This window comes from Triturus cristatus, chromosome 6 (genome assembly GCF_964204655.1).
Source record: "Triturus cristatus chromosome 6, aTriCri1.1, whole genome shotgun sequence".
NCBI classification, from domain to species: domain Eukaryota; kingdom Metazoa; phylum Chordata; class Amphibia; order Caudata; family Salamandridae; genus Triturus; species Triturus cristatus.
The window spans coordinates 1,483,558,496-1,483,577,605 of NC_140589.1; the positions used below are offsets into that span (position 1 = coordinate 1,483,558,496).

General features: G+C 47.7%; 1 protein-coding gene across 1 annotated transcript in view; it reads left to right on the forward strand.

Moving 5' to 3' along the window:
- EML6 (EMAP like 6) overlaps positions 1–19,110 on the forward strand; it is an 884,002-nt gene that overhangs the window by 846,500 nt on the left and 18,392 nt on the right. The window contains exons 39-40 of the mRNA XM_085612599.1: positions 12,141–12,294; positions 14,740–14,840. Coding sequence (XP_085468725.1) covers positions 12,141–12,294; positions 14,740–14,840 — 255 coding nt within the window. The remainder of the gene's footprint in view (positions 1–12,140; positions 12,295–14,739; positions 14,841–19,110) is intronic.

Consider the following 19,110-nt stretch of genomic DNA (forward strand, 5'->3'; position numbering starts at 1 on the left):
GAAAAATCCAAGGTGCTTTGCCATTTATCAATTCAAACTTGGGTAACTGTTACAGGGTTGAGCGCAATAGTCACCCACAACAAAGAAAAAGAATGGAAATCTGATAATAAGGTCTGCACCCCGCAGGCTAGAGGCAAGCTCAAGTCTTGTCTCTTTATGCACTCACACACCCCAAAGGATGTCATACTTCATCATCGGGAGATTGCTCCTCGTCGGGCTGGCGCTGCATGCCCTACGGGTCCTCTGAGAGAACAAATGCGTGAGTGAGTGAAGGTTAAAACTAGTTAAGGGATACCAGGGTGAATTAAGTTTAATATGCAAGTTCCCTTGCGAGGTTAAAAAACCCATAGGTTGTGTGTTACTGATGGGGCGTAATGTGCCGCAGTAATTATTAGGTCAACATGTTTCGCGCCGTCTAAGTGGTCAAAACGATCCTTGGCGCTTCTTCAGGTCCAATGAAGTGAGTTAAAAGTGGGTCAGAAAAGACCGTGAGTTGGTCAAGATCCCTGCTCAAAAGGAGCGGACCACCTTTGTGAACAACTACAAGGTGGCTACAGCTCTATTGATTGGCCACTCCTGTTGCAACCTAGCCTGGAGTAATTAGTTGCTCCATATGCTAGCACGTGTAGTCGCCCGCACCGTAATGGGGGTTGCCGTCGGATGCTTTGCCTGTTAGCACCTACCCCTTAAAACGTCAGTACTTGTCCCCGATTGAACTTTTATGACTGCCTGGGTGTGGATTCAATAAATATATCTGTTGGAATAGGTTGTTCCGGGGTGCAGAAGTGACAGTGCTTTATGATGCTCGTGATCCTGTAGAGGCAAAACAGGGACAACTTTTCGCTTTTCTCCCACGAGAAAATATCTGGTGCTGATTCAAGAGGTAAAAGGGACATGTGAGAACACAGCTGTAGCATCAACTGAATAAACAGCATTCCTCAAGTCTCCCAAGAATACAACAATTAACGGATAGGAGTGTTGGACCTGTCAGCCCTAGGGTGGTCTCCCCTTCTATTTTTGTATCGTGCCTCATTTTTTCCACCCTCATTTTTATGTTGGACTAGGTCTCCGGGCGCCTTTTCATTGCCAATCAGTGTTAAGGTGCAGGTGCTCCCTTCTCCCAAGATGGCTGCCACAGGCCCCTGCTACTGCAGAGTGGTCTTTCATAGTAGCACCCTAGCTGCCAGGAGCTGGCTGGAACCCCACAACAATGTTGCGACTCCAGCCCCCATTTTTGTCCCATAGGTAGAGTGGGGAAGCTCCTGGAATGTGCTGGAACCTTCTAGAAGGGAGGTGTGGTTTTTCTTTTGCCGCCTTGGCTAGAGGTCACCTGACCTAGGGCTACTTAAGAGTGGGAGGGAAACTTTTGTGGTGAGTTGGCCATTGGGGTGAAGCAGAGCTGGAAGAATCCACCAGGAGTGTAGGCGGTAGGGCCTAGCCAGGGACTTATGCCTCTGAGAGTGACAGGATTTAGGTGCTGCCTCTTAAGTGAGTGAGGGACCCTGTGAAACCCACTGATCTTGCCCAGCAGTAGGAGGACCCAGAGACTCTCTGCCCAGCCTGACTAGGAAGGATCTAGTCGCCCTCTCCATCCCTACCCCTCTGTAACAGAACCCCTGTAAGGGCGCCAGATACATCTGCGCCAACAAGACTTTATCTAACATCTGAGAACAGAAACTTATATGCCAAGCACTGAGACTGCGTGTCCAGATTGAACTCTCAACCTTATATGCCAAGCACTGAGACTGCGTGTCCAGATTGAACTCTCAAACTTATATGCCAAGCACTTAGACTGCGTGTCCAGATTGAACTCTCAAACTTATATGCCAAGCACTGAGACTGCGTGTCCAGACTGACCCCTGAAGCCGTATGCAAAGCAGATTGAAGAGCCACCGGGGATCGACCAGGTATTAGCGCTGTGAGCCCTGCGCTCCCTGACCTGGCCTGGGACCCCCGGCAGCGTGCTCCGCTGAGCGCGGAACCCCCATCCTTAACTTGAGCCCCCCCGTGACGTGGAAGCCAGCGCGCCCACCGCCGCGGCCCGGAGGCCGGAAGGAGTGCCCTGCAGAGTCGCGAGGCCCGTGAGAAGCCCGGGGCCTCGCCGCTGCCGTCGCAGCTGTGTGAGAAGGTGCGCGAGGCCTGGGGCCGAGTTCCCCCATCATCGCTGGAGCGGACGCCGTCGGACGCCGAGAACGAGGTAAGCCCGGAGGCTGGGACTGCCCCTGGTGCGCCCCCGACTGGTCGTGATCCGCACCCTCAGCCCGGGTCCCCTCTCCGTGGGAGTTCCCCCCTGCCAGCGCGACGGAGAGACCCGCCGAGGGATCCTCTCCTTGTGCCCCCGTGACTGCTCTGAAGCGAGGCGCCCTACGAACTGCACCGCAGCCGAGAGACTCGCTCCTCCCGTCCCGGGCGCTTCCCGCTAAAAGCTCCGTGAGGCGCAGTGACTGTCCTACCCCGCATTACAGTACTCAGCGCCAATAATTACGAGTAGCGCTCTGTTATTCCTGTGCCATCTTGAAGTGCTACGTGTTGGTGATTACGAGTAGCGCTCTGTTATTCCTGTGTCATATTGAAGTGCTACGTGTTGGTGATTACGAGTAGCGCTCTATTATTCCTGTGCCATATTGCAGTGCTACAGGTTGGTGATTACGAGTAGCGCTCTGTTATTCATGTGCCATATTGAAGTGCTACGTGTTGGTGATTACGAGTAGCGCTCTGTTATTCATGTGCCATATTGGAGTGCTACGTGTTGGTGATTACGAGTAGCGCTCTGTTATTCATGTGCCATATTGAAGTGCTACGTGTTGGTGATTACGAGTAGCGCTCTGTTATTCATGTGCCATATTGGAGTGCTACGTGTTGGTGATTACGAGTAGCGCTCTGTTATTCACGTGCCATATTGAAGTGCTACGTGTTGGTGATTACGAGTAGCGCTCTGTTATTCATGTGCCATATTGAAGTGCTACGTGTTGGTGATTACGAGTAGCGCTCTGTTATTCATGTTCCATATTGAAGTACTGCGTGCTATTGATTACGAGTAGCGCGCTGTTATTCATGTTCCATAATGAAATGCTAAATGACATCTATTACGAGTAGCTCTATGCTAGATGCCCCGTTCTGAGGTCGTCACCAGTTAGCGCGCCTAGCGCCATCATCACCCCCCTAAGGCGCTACAGGAAAGTGAAGCGCGCGTGTACCTCTAGGTGAAGGGTAATTGTACCTCAGGCAGTACTGATCTGTTATGAATGTCATTTGTGGTATTACCAACTTATGAAATGTACTGCTACCTCATGAACTGCATCTAACGTGATCTACTTGGATAAACTTGAGTATTTACTTAACTCCTACCGGGTGGCGTCACTTATTGTGTGTGTTCCTTGTCCCATGTGAGGTGCGTGTTGTATGGTTGCTTTACACACAGACCTTTGGTGGCCCGACCGCTCGTGTCACGTTACCGCTCCATAGGGCCTGGAGACCCCAGGTCTTACAAGGAGGGTTAATGCAACAGCGTTCCAAAAATCACAAACAATTCTAGACAAAAGATTGATGCAGTGAATTTACTGAGGACAGACCTCCAAAAGATCTCCAACAGAGTGAGCAGTTCTGAAAAAAATTGATGAGGTTTCTTGATATCAACTCACTCCAGGAGTCTTGTATGGAACTCTTTCCCGTGGAATAGATTCTCAAGGTCCTGAAGCTTAAGGGACTGCCATTCTTTTTCTCTTCAGGAAAAGCACCTAGGTCTCCTGTTTGTCCTGCCTGCTGGGTAGCTCAGGACAAATATTACATGCTTACTGAACTACAGGGGTACGGACAAGATTCTACTCATGACCAGATAGTATAGACTGATATTGTAGGAAAATGCTAGGGTGCTTATTTTTGTTGACTTCTCTCAGGCAGCACAAAAGCTTTGAAGTGGCAAAGAAGGCCATCTGAGAAATGTCCCATAAATATATATGATACATTTCCTGGTCCGCCTAAATGTCTTGTCTGAAGACACAACCTTCCTATTCTTCTCAGCTCTCAGCAGAAGTAATCTGGGACTGGTTAGATGGATGGCAGCCAGCTGAATCAGAGGCATGTGAACCAAAGGTAAAGAGGTGCCCTGAAGGGAGAGATAGAAACAGAGGCTGGAAGTCTACAAGCACCAGACAAGATGGCAGCCTATGAAGAAAAAAAACTGAAAAACCATCTAAGACTCTGAGGTCCTGTTGAGAGGCATAGGGAGTGGATTTCGATGTGATTGGGCTGTGTGAAGCTATCAAAACAATCCTTGGCACCACAATTTGGTGCATAACACCGAGCCTGGCCGTAAGATTGGGGGGTATATTCACAAGAACGTGTGATAACTACCGCAAGAGTAGCCTAACGCAACTCTCAACATCGCAGCCTATCGCGGGAAAATTTCGCCATGCCAACCAAGTATTCACAACACGGCGATAGATTGCTATAGTCACCAGATAACGATTCAAATGTCAGCGCCACGCCGCAAAAATGCAAAACGCGAACCCAAAAAATAATGCGATGAGGCCAATCGCAGTACAAAAAGTAGCGAAAACCTGCCACAGGCTTCAAAATCCCACACGTGTGGCAGGAAAATGTACCATAAAACCACAGAAACAAAAACACCAGAAACAAGCCAAAGCACGTAGCAACATGGATGCACCCTGACCCAGCGCAGAGGCCAACATGAACCCCACAACCCCCACAGACCACCAGCAAGGAACAACGGGGACGGCCGAGGAGAAGAGGGAGAGGAAGAATAGGTGTAGTCCGCAGCAAAACCAGATCAGCGTCACGGAGGAGACAGAACACTACCAGCAACCACAAGTCGACCACCTGGAATGCAGTCGGAGTGCCGAGAAGGCCAAGAGGCGCTGGCATGATGTGACAACCTAAACTAGGCACAAACCCGCTGCCAACAGGAAGGCTGCAAAGGTGACAAGAGGTGGCAGTCCTGCGCCACAGGAGGAGCTGGAGGAAACCGAGGCCACAGTCATCAGTGTGGAGATGGTGCAAGGAGTAGGGAGTACGGACACAGCTCGAGAGGACAACATCAACAGGGTGAGTAACGACCAGGGACTGGGGGGACGGGGGGAGATGGGCACAATGGCACACATACACAACGAGGTGTAGCACACGCACACCCACAACTACCCTGGACCATGTCCCTCATCCCCTTGGCACACTGCAGCACACACACATAGCAAGAACAGCACACCCACATTGACGACAATGTGGTCCAATGCGCAAAGCCGACACTGCAGAACAGAGGAAATACTGGCTCTGCAGATGCACAGAAACATGCCTACTACATCTGACAGAGCAGGAAACCGTGAAATGGAAATGTACGCGTATGACCTCACATCCGTCATGTAGTCCCAATGTATACTGTCCTGCAGCAGCAGTCAGCACATCCCAAACAGTCACAATGTACATTGTCATACAGTCTGCATGTAACCCAGAACAATGCGCCAACATACATGTCAACACAATGTCAACATGCATCTCCCCTTCACATTGCAGAGGGGCACACAACACCTCCAGCAGAGCATAGAAGACAACACATCTGTGATACTGGAGAGGACCACCACACCTTCGACACTGACGCCCTACAACAGCCCATGGACATCCCACGCAACCCACCACCAGGACCCGGGCAGCCAAGCTACTTAGAGGAGAACACACAGCCTGCAACAGAGCACACAGCAGGAAGCACACGCAAGCACAGCTGGCTCACAACACTTAACCCACCCACACATGGCACCCCAATGCCATGTGTCAGCATGCCAAAAGTAGGTGGCCCAACAGGTGTGGGTGGGGTCCGAACCCATGGAAGGAGAACTAGATCACATACGTTGGTGTCAATTACCCTTCAGGGACCACCTACACCTCACAAAGGAGACCCACATTGCCATAGGGAACACATGCATATGCACATTCATAGTACACAACCACACCCAGGGGCACGCACATATCAGTCACACACCCACGTTGGCCCTGTGTACGATGGCCCAGGCCACTCCCCTTACGAATTGAGCGGGTGACGACAAAGCTGTATGTCAAAGCTCAAACCCGATGCCTGCGGTGACATGCCTGCATCCGCTGTACACAGCACAAGGTAATGTCGCAGGGCCCTGGGCCCCCATGCATACAACAAGACCACAGGGACACACGCAGACATGATGTTGAACTGGCTACGGGCACTTGCGCCCGGCCCCTTTATTGGCAGGGCCACATGTACAGTGACGCCTGTGCTGGATGTGTGTGGGGTGGGTGCAAGCCAGCCCTCAGGAAGTTGTTGGTGCTGGCAAAAAATACAACAGTTAACACAATGAATATGGAAACAGACAACATCAGCATCACAGGGACAGCTGTGGAACATCATGGAGGTAGCCTGAGCAAGTCCAGAGGGCACACAATGAGCACACAGAAGTGTCCGTGAGTTGCAGCGCACTGAGGTCTTGGCACTACAGCTGAGCGCGCCCATGTGAAGAAAAAGTCTCATATTGTGTCCCTTCCAGATATTCCTGATGCAGATGCAGTGGGGTGTGTTACACCTGCATCATCTTCCGCATCAACGTCCCAGGACTCCCACACTGCTTGTGGTGACATCGCTGCGCAACCTCTCCACAGCACAAATCTTAATCAGTAACGGACGATGGCTTGCGGTGCACTGAGTCAGTGGCACCTGGAGTGCCGAGCAGGGTATCAGTCTGATGATGGCATCCACGACAAGTGTGAGCAACTCCGTAAGTCTGTCAGGACCACCGTTTCGACTCTGGCAGATGGCGGTTGGTGGTGGTCTGCCGGTGGTGGCGTGTGCCTCCTGCGGTGATGAGACGTCTGGGCAAGTCAGGACTCGATTTGGTGTGTGAGCCCTGGTGGACCACAGTTGAGATCGGAGGCAGCGGACAGCGCAGGGCCACTGTTGATGACCCTAAGGCCATTGCCTCAGAGGCCATCCAATATCTCAGAAGGAGGGGTCCCGGACCTGACATGCACAGAGTTAGTGGCCCTGGATGCACAGCGGCCGACACAGGCACCCTGCCACGGGACGGTGACTTCCAGTGCACTGAGGTAGGTCCACGCGCAGTGAGCGGGTCATCATCGATGTCGAAGGTGAATGTGGCGGAGTCTTGCGGTGGACAGAGGAAGGTGTCCTCCAGGGCATGATGCGGAAGGTCTGATGTTATCCGGAAGCAGCAAATGGTGAAGTGGAATGCGACAACCTCGTTTTCACCACCAATTCGGTATAAGCTACATGAGGATGAGAACTAGCTCCTAGTCCATAGACTCAGAAGCCACAAATGTACGACCAGAGAGTGTCCATGAATGTCGGGGAACCGACTTAGTGGCACCGGTGCTGAGAGGGAATGCAGTCTGCGATGATGCCGGTACACTGATATGAACTACGCCATCTCTAAATCAAGACTCTGTGACCTACTGGACCGCAGTGTAGGCCGGAGGCAGCAGCCAGCAGTGGCCCACACCCACCTGTCGTTAGCTCGCGATGCACAGAGTTAGTGACACCAGGACAGTTGTCGGTAGTGTTCGATCACCTCCATAACGATGATCCTATTCCCACCTGACTGCAACGCGTCGTCCACTTACGCCTCGCCTTGTGTGCGATGATATGTTTCTGCCTTTGAATATTCGATGTTCAGTTCCTATTCTGTGGCCTACTCTTGTGCAGCGTTGGCCGAGGGCAGTAGTCCGCGTAGGCCCACAGACACGTGTGGTTCTAATGCTATGCACAGACTTGGTGGCAGCACATTGAAGGGAGTATAGTGACATGGACTCTGCCTTAAATAATGTTCACTGCCATGGTGTAATCAAGACACAGTTCCAAATGAGTGACCTACTTGACCGTAGTGTAGGCCGAAGACTGCAGTAGAGTACGTCAACGAGAAAGGTCTAAAGCGGGCCTGTGTCGTGGAGGCCGTGATGGTTTGCCAAGATCGCGGGCCTCGGGCTTGGAGCTTGCGTAGGCACGTGGTGGGCCCTCCTTGACACATGCTGGTGTCGGCAGGTGATCAGTGTGGCCTGGCTGCACTGGGGCGGGCCTGATGGGTTTCGGTCTGGCGGGCCGGGGTACGGCAGGCGCACAGGAAACTCCTCTCTCGAGGACGGCGTCAGCCTCATGGTGTGGTGAGAGGCGCTGCCCTGGCAGAGACATTGGGCTTTCCGGAAGAGGACCACGCCCAGGGCTACGTACGTTTTATTCACACCCCTACGCTGGCCTGCCATATGCCGGGCCATCCCACTCCGCTTACACTGGGGGGGGGGGGGGAACATAACAGGCAACGTTTCCGCGAACTCCCCCACTGGCCGGTGTGACATGGTTGCGTCCACTCTCCACTACACTCCATACACCAGAGGTGTATGTCGCCATGGATATGGGTGTGTTCGGCATACTGCGGTCTGTCCAGCACATCTCCGCCACTCTTGGCATTGTGTGCTTTCCCAGTCATGTTTCTCCTGCATCCTTCACACATGCCTGGTTGCCACCTCTCCCCACATTCGGCTAGTGTGTGGTTGAGGTACCATGCCATTGATGGCTCATGTTCACGGCTTGCCCAGGTTACCATTGTGAGTTGTTCTGTCTTGTCTGGTGTGTGGGAATGTTGTTTTGCATGTTGGTTTTGATTTTGTGATGTGTGCATTGCCAGAGTTGTGAGTTGCATGGTTGTGGAGTTGAGGTGAGTGGGGTGTTCCTTTGGAACTTGCCAAGGGGCTGTGTATTTCCCTTGGTGCCATCCTGGGGATGCTGGTTGCTGCTGGACTGTCGGAGGATGTAGGAATCGTGCACAGTGGCTGGGTATTTGGAGGCGAGATTAGTGGAGGTTCCACGGTGTTCGGTTGTTGCCTGCACATTGATGTGAGACGTGTGCTTTCTGTTGCAGTGATCGTGTGCTGTGTCGGCAGGGGGCACAGTTATGACGTGTGCTGTGGATTGCCCCCGACACGTGCGTGCATCCAGCTATGGCGTATGGGCTACGCTTGGTGTCCAGCAGATCCTGCGCATTGTGTTGGACGTATAGGAACTGGGGTAACAGGCTGATGGTGATGTCCAGGTCAGGTGTGAGGGACTTGGATGTGTCTGGCTGTGTGTCTCCTCTGACTGTGGCGGGTGTTGGTTGGGGGGTACCAGGGGTCAAAAGTTGCAGCACAGCCAGCAGCTTTGTGTGGGGTGGGATGTTGGTTGTCCGCTGTGTTGGTGCCGTCGGCCTGTTGGGCGTTGTTGGTCAGGATGCGTACGATGGTTGTCCTTTTGAGCCTGTGGTGGGCAATGACATTGTCAGGTGTTGGATCTGTGTGGCTGGTGGGTTTCCTGGGGGGTCAGCTGTGTTTGTCTGTGCTGCCTGTATGGTGGTCAAGGGGGGGGGGGGGGGGGGGTGTTCCGGGTGGGTGTTGGGGTTCTGGCGTGGTGGGTGTTGTGGCCCTCTTGGGTGTCCGGTCCGCATTACCGGTGGCTCCATGGCATCTGTTGCCCTTCCGATGTGGCTGTGGGCTGTGCTCCCTTTTGTGGTGCAGGCTGTGGTCTGACTTTGCACCAGGTCAGAGCAGGTGTTAGTTTCCTGCTGCTAACGAACCTTATCGCCTGTTTTGTGTTCTTATAGCAGTTCTGGCTGGTCATCGTGAATGTTGTGGAGTGGTGTTGTCGGGGCTTTGGGCACGGGGACGCCTACTCTGCATCTCATTAGTGGTGGCTGCGGGGGTCTTCTGTGGCGATGTTTTTTGCGGTTGTTATCGCGGGTAAACTGGTGCTGTGGGCTGTTAACACCAGCTTGTAAATGGGGCGATCGATTTATCGCAACTTTGGCTGCGATAAAGTGCCGATAACTCGGCTTTCGCTCCTAGTGAATATCCCCCTGGGTGTTTTGAGGTTTTTATGGAGCCATGAGTGAGGGAGGTCATGGAGTGTCAGGAATAATGTAGACTTGAACTTGTTCACAGTTCCTTTATTAATTCTGACCCCCACAGTGTTTGTGTCTGGATCGGTGAGCATGAACCAATTCAAATTGTGTATTTACATATTTCCTTTCATCTATCCACTAAATGAAGGAGGGAACTGGATGAAATACTCCAATGCTGCTGAGTGTGTGAGGGGACTTTACCTTTCCTAAGTACATTTAGGTTTCAATATGTAAGGACATATTGAGACAGGAATGTCCCCTGCATGGTGTACATCCGTGTTTACTAGTTGGAGTGCCCAGCTGTGAGTATTTTGGATCCTGGTGTTTGGTATTTTGGCCTTAGCCACACTGTCCCTTTGCACAAGCACAGTCCTGTATCCATCCTGGATATTGAGAGGCAAACCAAATGCGCTCTCTTTAATGACAGCAGACTACCGTCCCTGCCATGAGTACTTGCACTTAAAATGGTGGTGGTAGCATACTGTGCTTTAGTGGTCATGTAGGTGTGAACAGACCTTTTTATCTTTGTCACAGGCTCAGTTGTCTAAAATTCTGCTGCTACAACTACAACTAGATCCAGATTCTTGCACTAACAGTCCAAGGAATGTGTTCCTCTTTGTATTTGTGTAGTCTGTGTGATACATGCTATGTGTGTGTCTGAGTCAGACAGAGTGAAGGAAGCCTATAGGTTCCATTTTGAAAACCATTGACCTCCTTATGTGCTCGAGCTTGAGGTCAGGCTACCTTTCCAGGCAGTGGAAGTGCATTGCTGACATTACTGAGACTGAAGGGAGGGGACCTACACGCTAAAGTGAGGAAGCGGAGACAGGCTTTCCCTCGCTAATTTAATAAGGTCCTTTTGCTACAAAGAGCTGTTGATTCGTTTTCCTGAGTACAGTCATTTGATGAATGTTGGGCATGCCATCTCTGTTGTTCATTGTGTAAATGGTCCTTTAGAAGAGGCCACACTTTTGTCTCTCTTCCTGCTCACGTTCAGTGTGGCTGTTGATGGCCAGGTGGGAAATGCTCACACCTCTTTGTGCCCCTTTGTGGGTGCTTCAGCATTTGTTTGAAGTGAGGAGCATCACTTCAGGCAAAGGCGGAGTCTGGAAACCAGCCTGAGTAGGGCACATGAAAGGAGAACCTACCCAAACTCGTTCTGAAAGTGCAGATAGAGAATGCATATCTCCTGTCTGCTGCAGCTCTATAAAAGTGAGAGCTGTTGGCCTCTTATTGTTCCAGTTCTAAGTTCTCTCTGACCAAGGACTGGGTGTGTCATAGGACGACTGCACAACCAGGGCTGGTGTCTGCAAGACAGCCACCTTCTTAGAGGAGAGGGGATATCACCTGGAGTCCAATCTGAACGAGGAACTGTCTCCCTGCCCTAAAATGCCTGAAAGTGACCTGTCTGAGAGAAGAGGGAATGAGTGAGTCAGTTATGCAGGAGTAGCTTACAGCCACCATGGCCAAGAGTTGTAGACTCCAGACTTACAACGGTGTGACCAATGTTCTTCCATCTCTAAACATGACATCAGTACTGAAGCGGAAGATCCGCCAAGCTGCCAAAGTGTACCCAAAAGGATCACCCTGACAAAATCTGCCTGTTGCTAGTCTATCTCTCAGAACATTTTAATGTAAGGAAAACCCTTGCAGGTATGCGCCTGCACCAATATACATAAATATAATGGGGTGACCCAGTGTCCCTCAGGTACTTGCCTAAAGTGTGCCCAAACTGACCACTGCTGTCACTCGCCTAAGTGTGCATTAGTGGCTCTTCACAGCTACCATACCAATACAACTCAACTCACTGTTACAAAGTCCTGTGTTTCTTCAACAAGACTCAGTGGAGCAATTCAGGTGACCATGCATGCATGCAAAAGATAGCATCACTAAAACGTTCCAAAATGCCAGACGAACACCATCACATCCCTTGAAGCCCCACCCCACAGAGACACAACAGAAGGTCTGGTGAGTGGGCCAAGGAATCTTAGGGACCAGTCATTGAGGAGCTTGAACAAAATTACAAAATGTATTAACGGGGCAAGTGGATTTCTTGTCTCCGCAATGAAGATGTTGTTGCATTATTGTGCTGTAGGCCTTGGTTTATCAAGTTGTGGATTTTCTTATACTTTTCTTTCCGCTAGGAAAAACTGTGTTAGTTGTTAAAATGTCTACGTTAATGTGTTGGAAATAAAAAAATATTATTATGTTTTGGAACAGCATTGTGGGAGATGAAGTTCTTGGAATTTGGCCACGGAATGCAGACAAAGCGGATGTCAATTGTGCTTGTGTGACACATGCTGGTTTAAACATAGTTACTGGAGATGATTTTGGGCTGGTGAAACTGTTTGACTTCCCGTGCAGCGAAAAATTTGTAAGTTGACATCGAAATGCTTATTAGTTTATCCAAGGTGTTTTGTATCTTCATCTGCTTACTGTGTATTAGCTTAACTGACATGCTTGAGAAATAGCTAAGCATTCAAAAATGACCCAAAGGCAGGTTGTTCAGCTTCTCAAAATCATGCCTCTTTCTGCTCTCCAAGGGACAGTTGTGTAGTCTGTGAGCATTACACCTCTGTCTCTCAAAGGTGTTTAATTTCAGTTCTAGCTTTGCCTTCAGAACTGTCAAGGAGTATTGTATTCTGGTTGTTACATTGGACTCCTTTTTTTATTCTCCCTGGTATCCAGCTTCACAACTCAGCATCCCTGCTTGTCCTCATACAGCCATCACGTAGGGTCAGTCTTTAAGCCTACTGAGATCCAAAGGGCCTCTAGGGTTGCATTGTCCAGGGAGATTGGCCTACTGGAGCAGTGTGGAACCCTAATCTGCCGTGAATGTCTATTGTTGTATCTTTGCCTAGCTTAGGATATCTTGAAGTCTAACATTAAGATATCACTAGGTCCTTACCACAACATACCCTAATCATAGCTCAAATGTAGAATCATTTGAGCTATTATTAGGATATTATGCGATAAGTCCACAGTGTACAGCAAGAACGTTGTGGGTCACTATAGCGCATGATATTTATCAAATGACAAATATTTCATATCCACTATATCGACTATCATTATATCATCAGAGTAAGTTGATGTAGAGTTGACATCATGGTGGTAGACTAGGTAGTGAATACAATATTTTTGGAAGCCGATATTGTTGACCTTAATACAGTGACAGACAACCAGCCAAAACCAGTTCTTAGTAAGAAATAGATACGTTACTCTGTGAAACAAAAAATGCAGTACAAAGCTACAATAAATCAACTGTATCTGTTTTCAGTAAAGTAAGTTTTTATTGCATGCTTTAGAATTAGTTCTTAGTATAAGACTTGGAACTGTCTCATCAAACTCACTCTTAATGTTGAGAATAACTAACTGTATAACACCAACATCCTGTGCTTAAAATGTTTAAAAAAAAATTTAAGTACCAGGGCTCTCGTCAGGAGGCCATTGCAGCTTGCACCATACATTGTCTCTGCCATGCCACCAATGATGATAACCTCTTCAAAACAGGGGGGGAACCCAAATCAACAACCCTCCGGCATCTGGGTATATAAACAATAATACAAGAGAATAATGCCTAGGGACCAATAATGTAACATAAATCTTGGTAAAAAGATAGATAAATTATCTCTTTCCTTGAGTAATATTCTTTCTCCAAAACAACCTTTGTTGCTATATTCTATGTGCACGTCAACGGCAATTCCCAAGAAAATTTTCAACTTTTTAAAAGTATATTTATTTTATACTTCGCTTTTTCTTCACAATTTTTATAGAAATCTTTTTTTTAGATATATATATACAAACATTTACAATATTTACAATACTTACATACAATAAAGCAACTGAACATATACATATCAACAAAAGCCCTATATTTCAAACAGGATGCCTATAACTTATTTTACTACAGCATTCCTATATATCGAAGATCACTCTTTCAGAGACACTTTGAGATTTTGTTGTTACAACCTCCAACTTATTTCGAGTGCTTTTTTCTATTTACTCCAAAAACAAAACACAATCAGGCGAGTGTCTTCAAAATCAATGTCGACGCGTTTCAGCCAAATAATTTTAAGGCCTCATCAGGACTAGGGCATCAGAACGTGTAATTTCATAAAGTTCAACCTCTTTTCCACCAACAATCTTTTGGGATAAATGGGAGTCCTCCCTTTTTCCTTTTTTATCTTAGCACGTAATAAGATTCTTTCTGTTGTTCCACCATAGAACCGTTATATTTTTTGTATTTCTTTCAAATAGATGACTTTTAATAGTTATCTTTCAAATCACTATTGAGCCGCAACGAAGTGACTCGTCACACTTATCGTATTATCGATTTTTGGGGGTATACTTGAAATATCTTTGCGCTTCACCTCTAAAGCTTCTCCACGGGACCCGCTCCTAACCATCCGTCTCTGAACCTCGCATTTATCACGTCCACGATAACAACACAACTACTAACCATCACACTCCTACAAGTGTGACAATTCAGGCTATTTCATGTCCCCAAAGCTATAAGAATGGCTTGGTTGACAATTAATAGTAATTTTTAATGTATATTAAATTAATATTTAACTGATGTTGGGACCCATCTCTAAATTACTCCGACAGCGCCACCTTGTGGCAGACAGTCACAAGCGCTGGTGTTGACAATTATGTGCCGGTGCTGAGCACCGGAAACAACAACCTCAAATGAAGCACTGCCAACATCATTCCTTTTGAAAAGTGGTTTGTCACAAATGTTGAAGCATGAGTCGTGTAGATTGGTGGACATTTATTCTTTCATACATGATGTTTATCTGTAATCCTTGTCTTTTTTCAGGCCAAGCACAAGCGTTACTTTGGGCATTCGGCGCATGTGACCAACGTGCGCTTTTCACATGATGACAAGTATGTGATAAGTACAGGAGGAGACGACTGCAGGTAGGTCTATTGCGATGTCACATTCCATAAATGCTTCTGTGTTTAAAACAGATGGCCTGTCATTCCTAATATAAAAGTTGATTTATGCAGTCCTTTAACTCTACAGCTTTCCCCTTATACTTCCACTCCTTTACCCATGCAAGAAATTCACGATTTGTACGCATAAACAACTGACTAATCAACTCTCATCTCATGTTAAGTGTCATCCTCTTGGGAGTGGTGCTAAATGAGAGGGACAGAGTACCTACTGTACTATATGGCAGGGGCATCAACATTGTTAGGGCAGATTAATAGCAATAGAATGCTATAAAAATCTCCATGACATGCTATGTGTGTTGGGCAAAGAGTCTGCTACGTCTGAAGGGCGTACTACCTGCAAAGTATGTATATATATATATATATATATATATATATATATATATATATATATATATATATATATATATATATATATATATATATATATGGCATTTCTGTAGCCCAAACTTAGCGGAGAGCTGTAAATGGTCAAAGTCAAGCATAAAGTCAACGAGTAATATAAGAGGAAGCTGGATTGGGGACAGTTAAGGCATTGTGGAAGGGGATTAGAGCCTCTTTAGTAGGAGGAGTTAGTGCCTACTAATTGTGAGGAATATATAACCTGCTAAGTGTGAGTGGCAGAACCTAAGAATGAGGGTGGCATAGAACCATTGAGCCCAAACTCAAACCCAGTATGCAGGAAGGAACGAAGGCCCAACCACCACTCATCATCCTGGCTGGCTGGTAAGCAGCAATATTTCCACTAGTGCTAGTTACTTAGTTGTTTATAGCATGGACCAGGCCTTGGGGGCGTACACAGTGAACTATTTCAATATATATGATGTCGGTGTAGTGCAACAACATCTTTGCAGACAGGTGAGGGTACATATATCGTTCCTATACATATGAAATAGATGTAGTGCAAAATCATCTTTTAAAGAAAGAGTGCATACATATATCGTTTCAGACATGATCAGTCAGATGAAGAATCAGAGACTGTAGGAATAGGGGGCCAGGTGCCTGCAAGAATAAAGGATCACAGTCTATATCCGTGAAAGACATAAATAACAATTAAGGAGTAACAGCCAAATTAATTGATTCAGTACCTCATGATGATAAAAGATAAATGACAGAGGATTCCAAGGTATTATCATAGAAGATCTAAATCATCAATGATAAGTCAGAATTAGTAAAAATAAAATAGTATCTGGTTACTTGCAGAGTATATTGAGACCCAGGATCACAAATCAGAAATGCAAGGACTATGTTAGAGTCACAGGGTCAGTATAAGCCATAAACAAGGGGGAATAGGAAAGAGGGCTCAGGGGGCCAGGGGGGATGGGACTGGTGCAATTGTAGTGAATGAGCCAGTAGGGAGCGAGTTTGTCAAGGGCACGACAAACCTGCCTGTTATGGATCTTCTTCCCGCCGCAAGCCCTTATACAATAGTTTTGACAGGGGTTCCTACTTCTACTAAAATTTGTGATGAAACACCCCAGATACTAATCAACAAGGCAGCACATTGGTTAAGTAAAAACACACATTTTAAACTGGAGCACTATAGGCAAATTTTAATGGCAAGAAGGGTGTTCTGGATAGGCCGGAGCAGAAAGTGTTTTGAAGGAGACACAGTGATCGTACATTTTAGATCACCAGGGCTGGTACAGGACCTCCTTGCCTATCCCCGGGGTGGCCTCAGGGGGGAGAATGACTCATTCATCCAAATGTTACCACTGGGTTTCTTTTATAGGGACCCTTGAACAAGTTCCCGAAGAGAGGTCGATAGGCAAACGTATAGTGGGGTGATTGGAAATGGGCCCTTGTCTCTTACAAAAAATCGTTTCGCTCCTCTGGCAAATAGCCGGGGCTTAGAAGACATTGATTGACATGAACGGAGCTCTCGCCGCCGCGACGTCCCCGCCGAAGGGATTGCTCCACGCATATATTCTAGTGGAGGCCTCCCAGTAACCCCAGAATACACACAAACACCCGTTCCCATGGAAAGTGATATGGTTAGCTGTCCTAAAGAGGACATAGGCCAGACTATAGGAGCCCATTTGACTACCCGCGGCGGTCAGACATTGCCGAGCACAAGTACCATGATCCAAGGCACATATAAAAGTTTTATCATGGAACGTAGCGGGGCTGTCAGCAAAATTAAAAAAATTATGAATGGGTGGCTTATATTAAAAAGTTCCAGGTCATATGTTTACAAGAGACATGAGAATGGAACAGAGACCAGCTAGCTCTTGAAGGCTTTAAAATGTTCTTTGTCCCGGCAAGGAAAAGGCGGTCAGGAAGAGCTAAGGGCGGGCTTATGATCTATGCAGATTTAAAACTGAAAGGGACATGGGTAGACTTGAGCTGGAACTCTGATGTTGTACAAGGGCTAAAACTATGTATGAGGGGCCAGAACACATTATTCGTGAACTTTTATAATGCTAAAGTTCCAGGGTCACCACTCATAAATTTTAGAGAATTGGGCAAAAGGCTGGAGGGAGAGACTGGCCTAGAGGGATGCAAGTACGAATGGGTGCTCGCAGGTGATTTTAATTGTCACCTTTGCCGAAATGTTAAAAACACACGGGGTGTCTGGCACTCCTATCCGTTGGAAGAGGGCCCCCATTTAGAACACACTGCAGAGGGAAAAGAGCTCAATAAGGTGCTGGAAAGGCATGACATCCAACACACCATGGATTTAATAAATGGAGATGATGAAGGGCGGATAAACCCAACTTTTAAAGGAAGAGGCTGTGATTCAGTCATTGATTTTATTTTTGTATCTCATATAACGAAGCAGGAGCTTTTGGGGTTCGAAATACAATATAGTGCATTTAGCGACCACAATCCCTTAGTTATTGTCTTGAGGGACCCAAACACCACCAATACCCTCGATAAAAGAGGTCTGAAAGTGGAGCTAATGGTGACTGATCAGGGTAGAAGCCTGAGATGGTCCAAAATTGACGTCGATGCCTTCTATGAAGCACTAATGGCAGACAAAGACCATCATATAGGGAGGTGCCTGAATCTTGAAGTGACAGGGGTCGAGCTGGTTAAGGCCTACAGAGGGGCAACACTGCACATTGATAAACTCCTCAGGGTCAAGTCCGGAAAAAAAGAACCAAGGGAACATGGGTGGTTTGACAAGGCTTGTTCCAAGGCTCTGAGAGAGCTGAAATTGGCTTTGAAAGCCTGCCCGAGGGATAAAACCAGGGTTAAGGCGTGTCTAGGGTTATACAAAGATGTGGTTAAGCGCCATAAATCTTTGATGCAACAGCAGGCGTGGGAGAACCTGAGGGAAGCAGTAGATACTAAAAATATGACGGCATTTTGGAAAACCATAAATGACCCTTGCTTCCAAGACAGAGATAAACCCAAGATTGTAAACCACATCCTGGCGGAGACCTGGCATGAGCACTTTAAAGGTCTATATAATCTTAGCACCCAGGAAGACTGCCTTGTGACCAATGAAGGGCCAGGAAGGGGGGAACCCACAATTTTCTCTCTTAATGAGATTAAGGCCGGCATAGAAGGATTGACCAGAAATAAAGCGCCGGGTCCAGATGGTGTCCCCCCCGGACTTGTTCTTAGCGTATGCAGAGTTGTGGGCCCCGATTTTAACTAGGGTTATAAACGCTGCAGTGTGCACAGGCATGCCGGAATCTTGGTCAACAGCCATAATTGTGCCAATCTTTAAAAAAGGTAACAGGGAGAGCCCGTCCTGTTTCAGGCCCATTTCCCTGATAGATGTGTCCGTGAAAGTTCTTGGCAGAGTTATACTTAACCGTCTATTATATTGGTCAGAAGAACACAAGATCATAACGGACACACAATATGGTTTCAGGGCCGGCCGGTCTACAACGGACCAATTTCTCAACCTGTATCTCCTGACCGCCAAGTACACGATAGCGAGCCAAGGAACTGTGTACCTGGGGTTCATGGACCTCACAGCCGCATTCGATCGGGTAAACAGGAACAAACTGTGGGAACTTATGGAGGGACTGGGAGTGAATCAGGGCCTAGTAAATATTCTGAGATCCCTACACATGAACACCCATGCCCAGGTTAGGTACAACGAGGAGGGCAGTCTGACCTATCAGTTCCCCTGTACGAGGGGAGTTAGACAGGGCTGTATTTTAGCACCTTTTTTATTCACTCTCTATATTAACGGCTTAGAGAAAGCACTGGCTGGGCTGGGAGTGGACTCACGTAAGATAGGCCACAGGGAGGTTCAGGTTCTGCTCTACGCAGA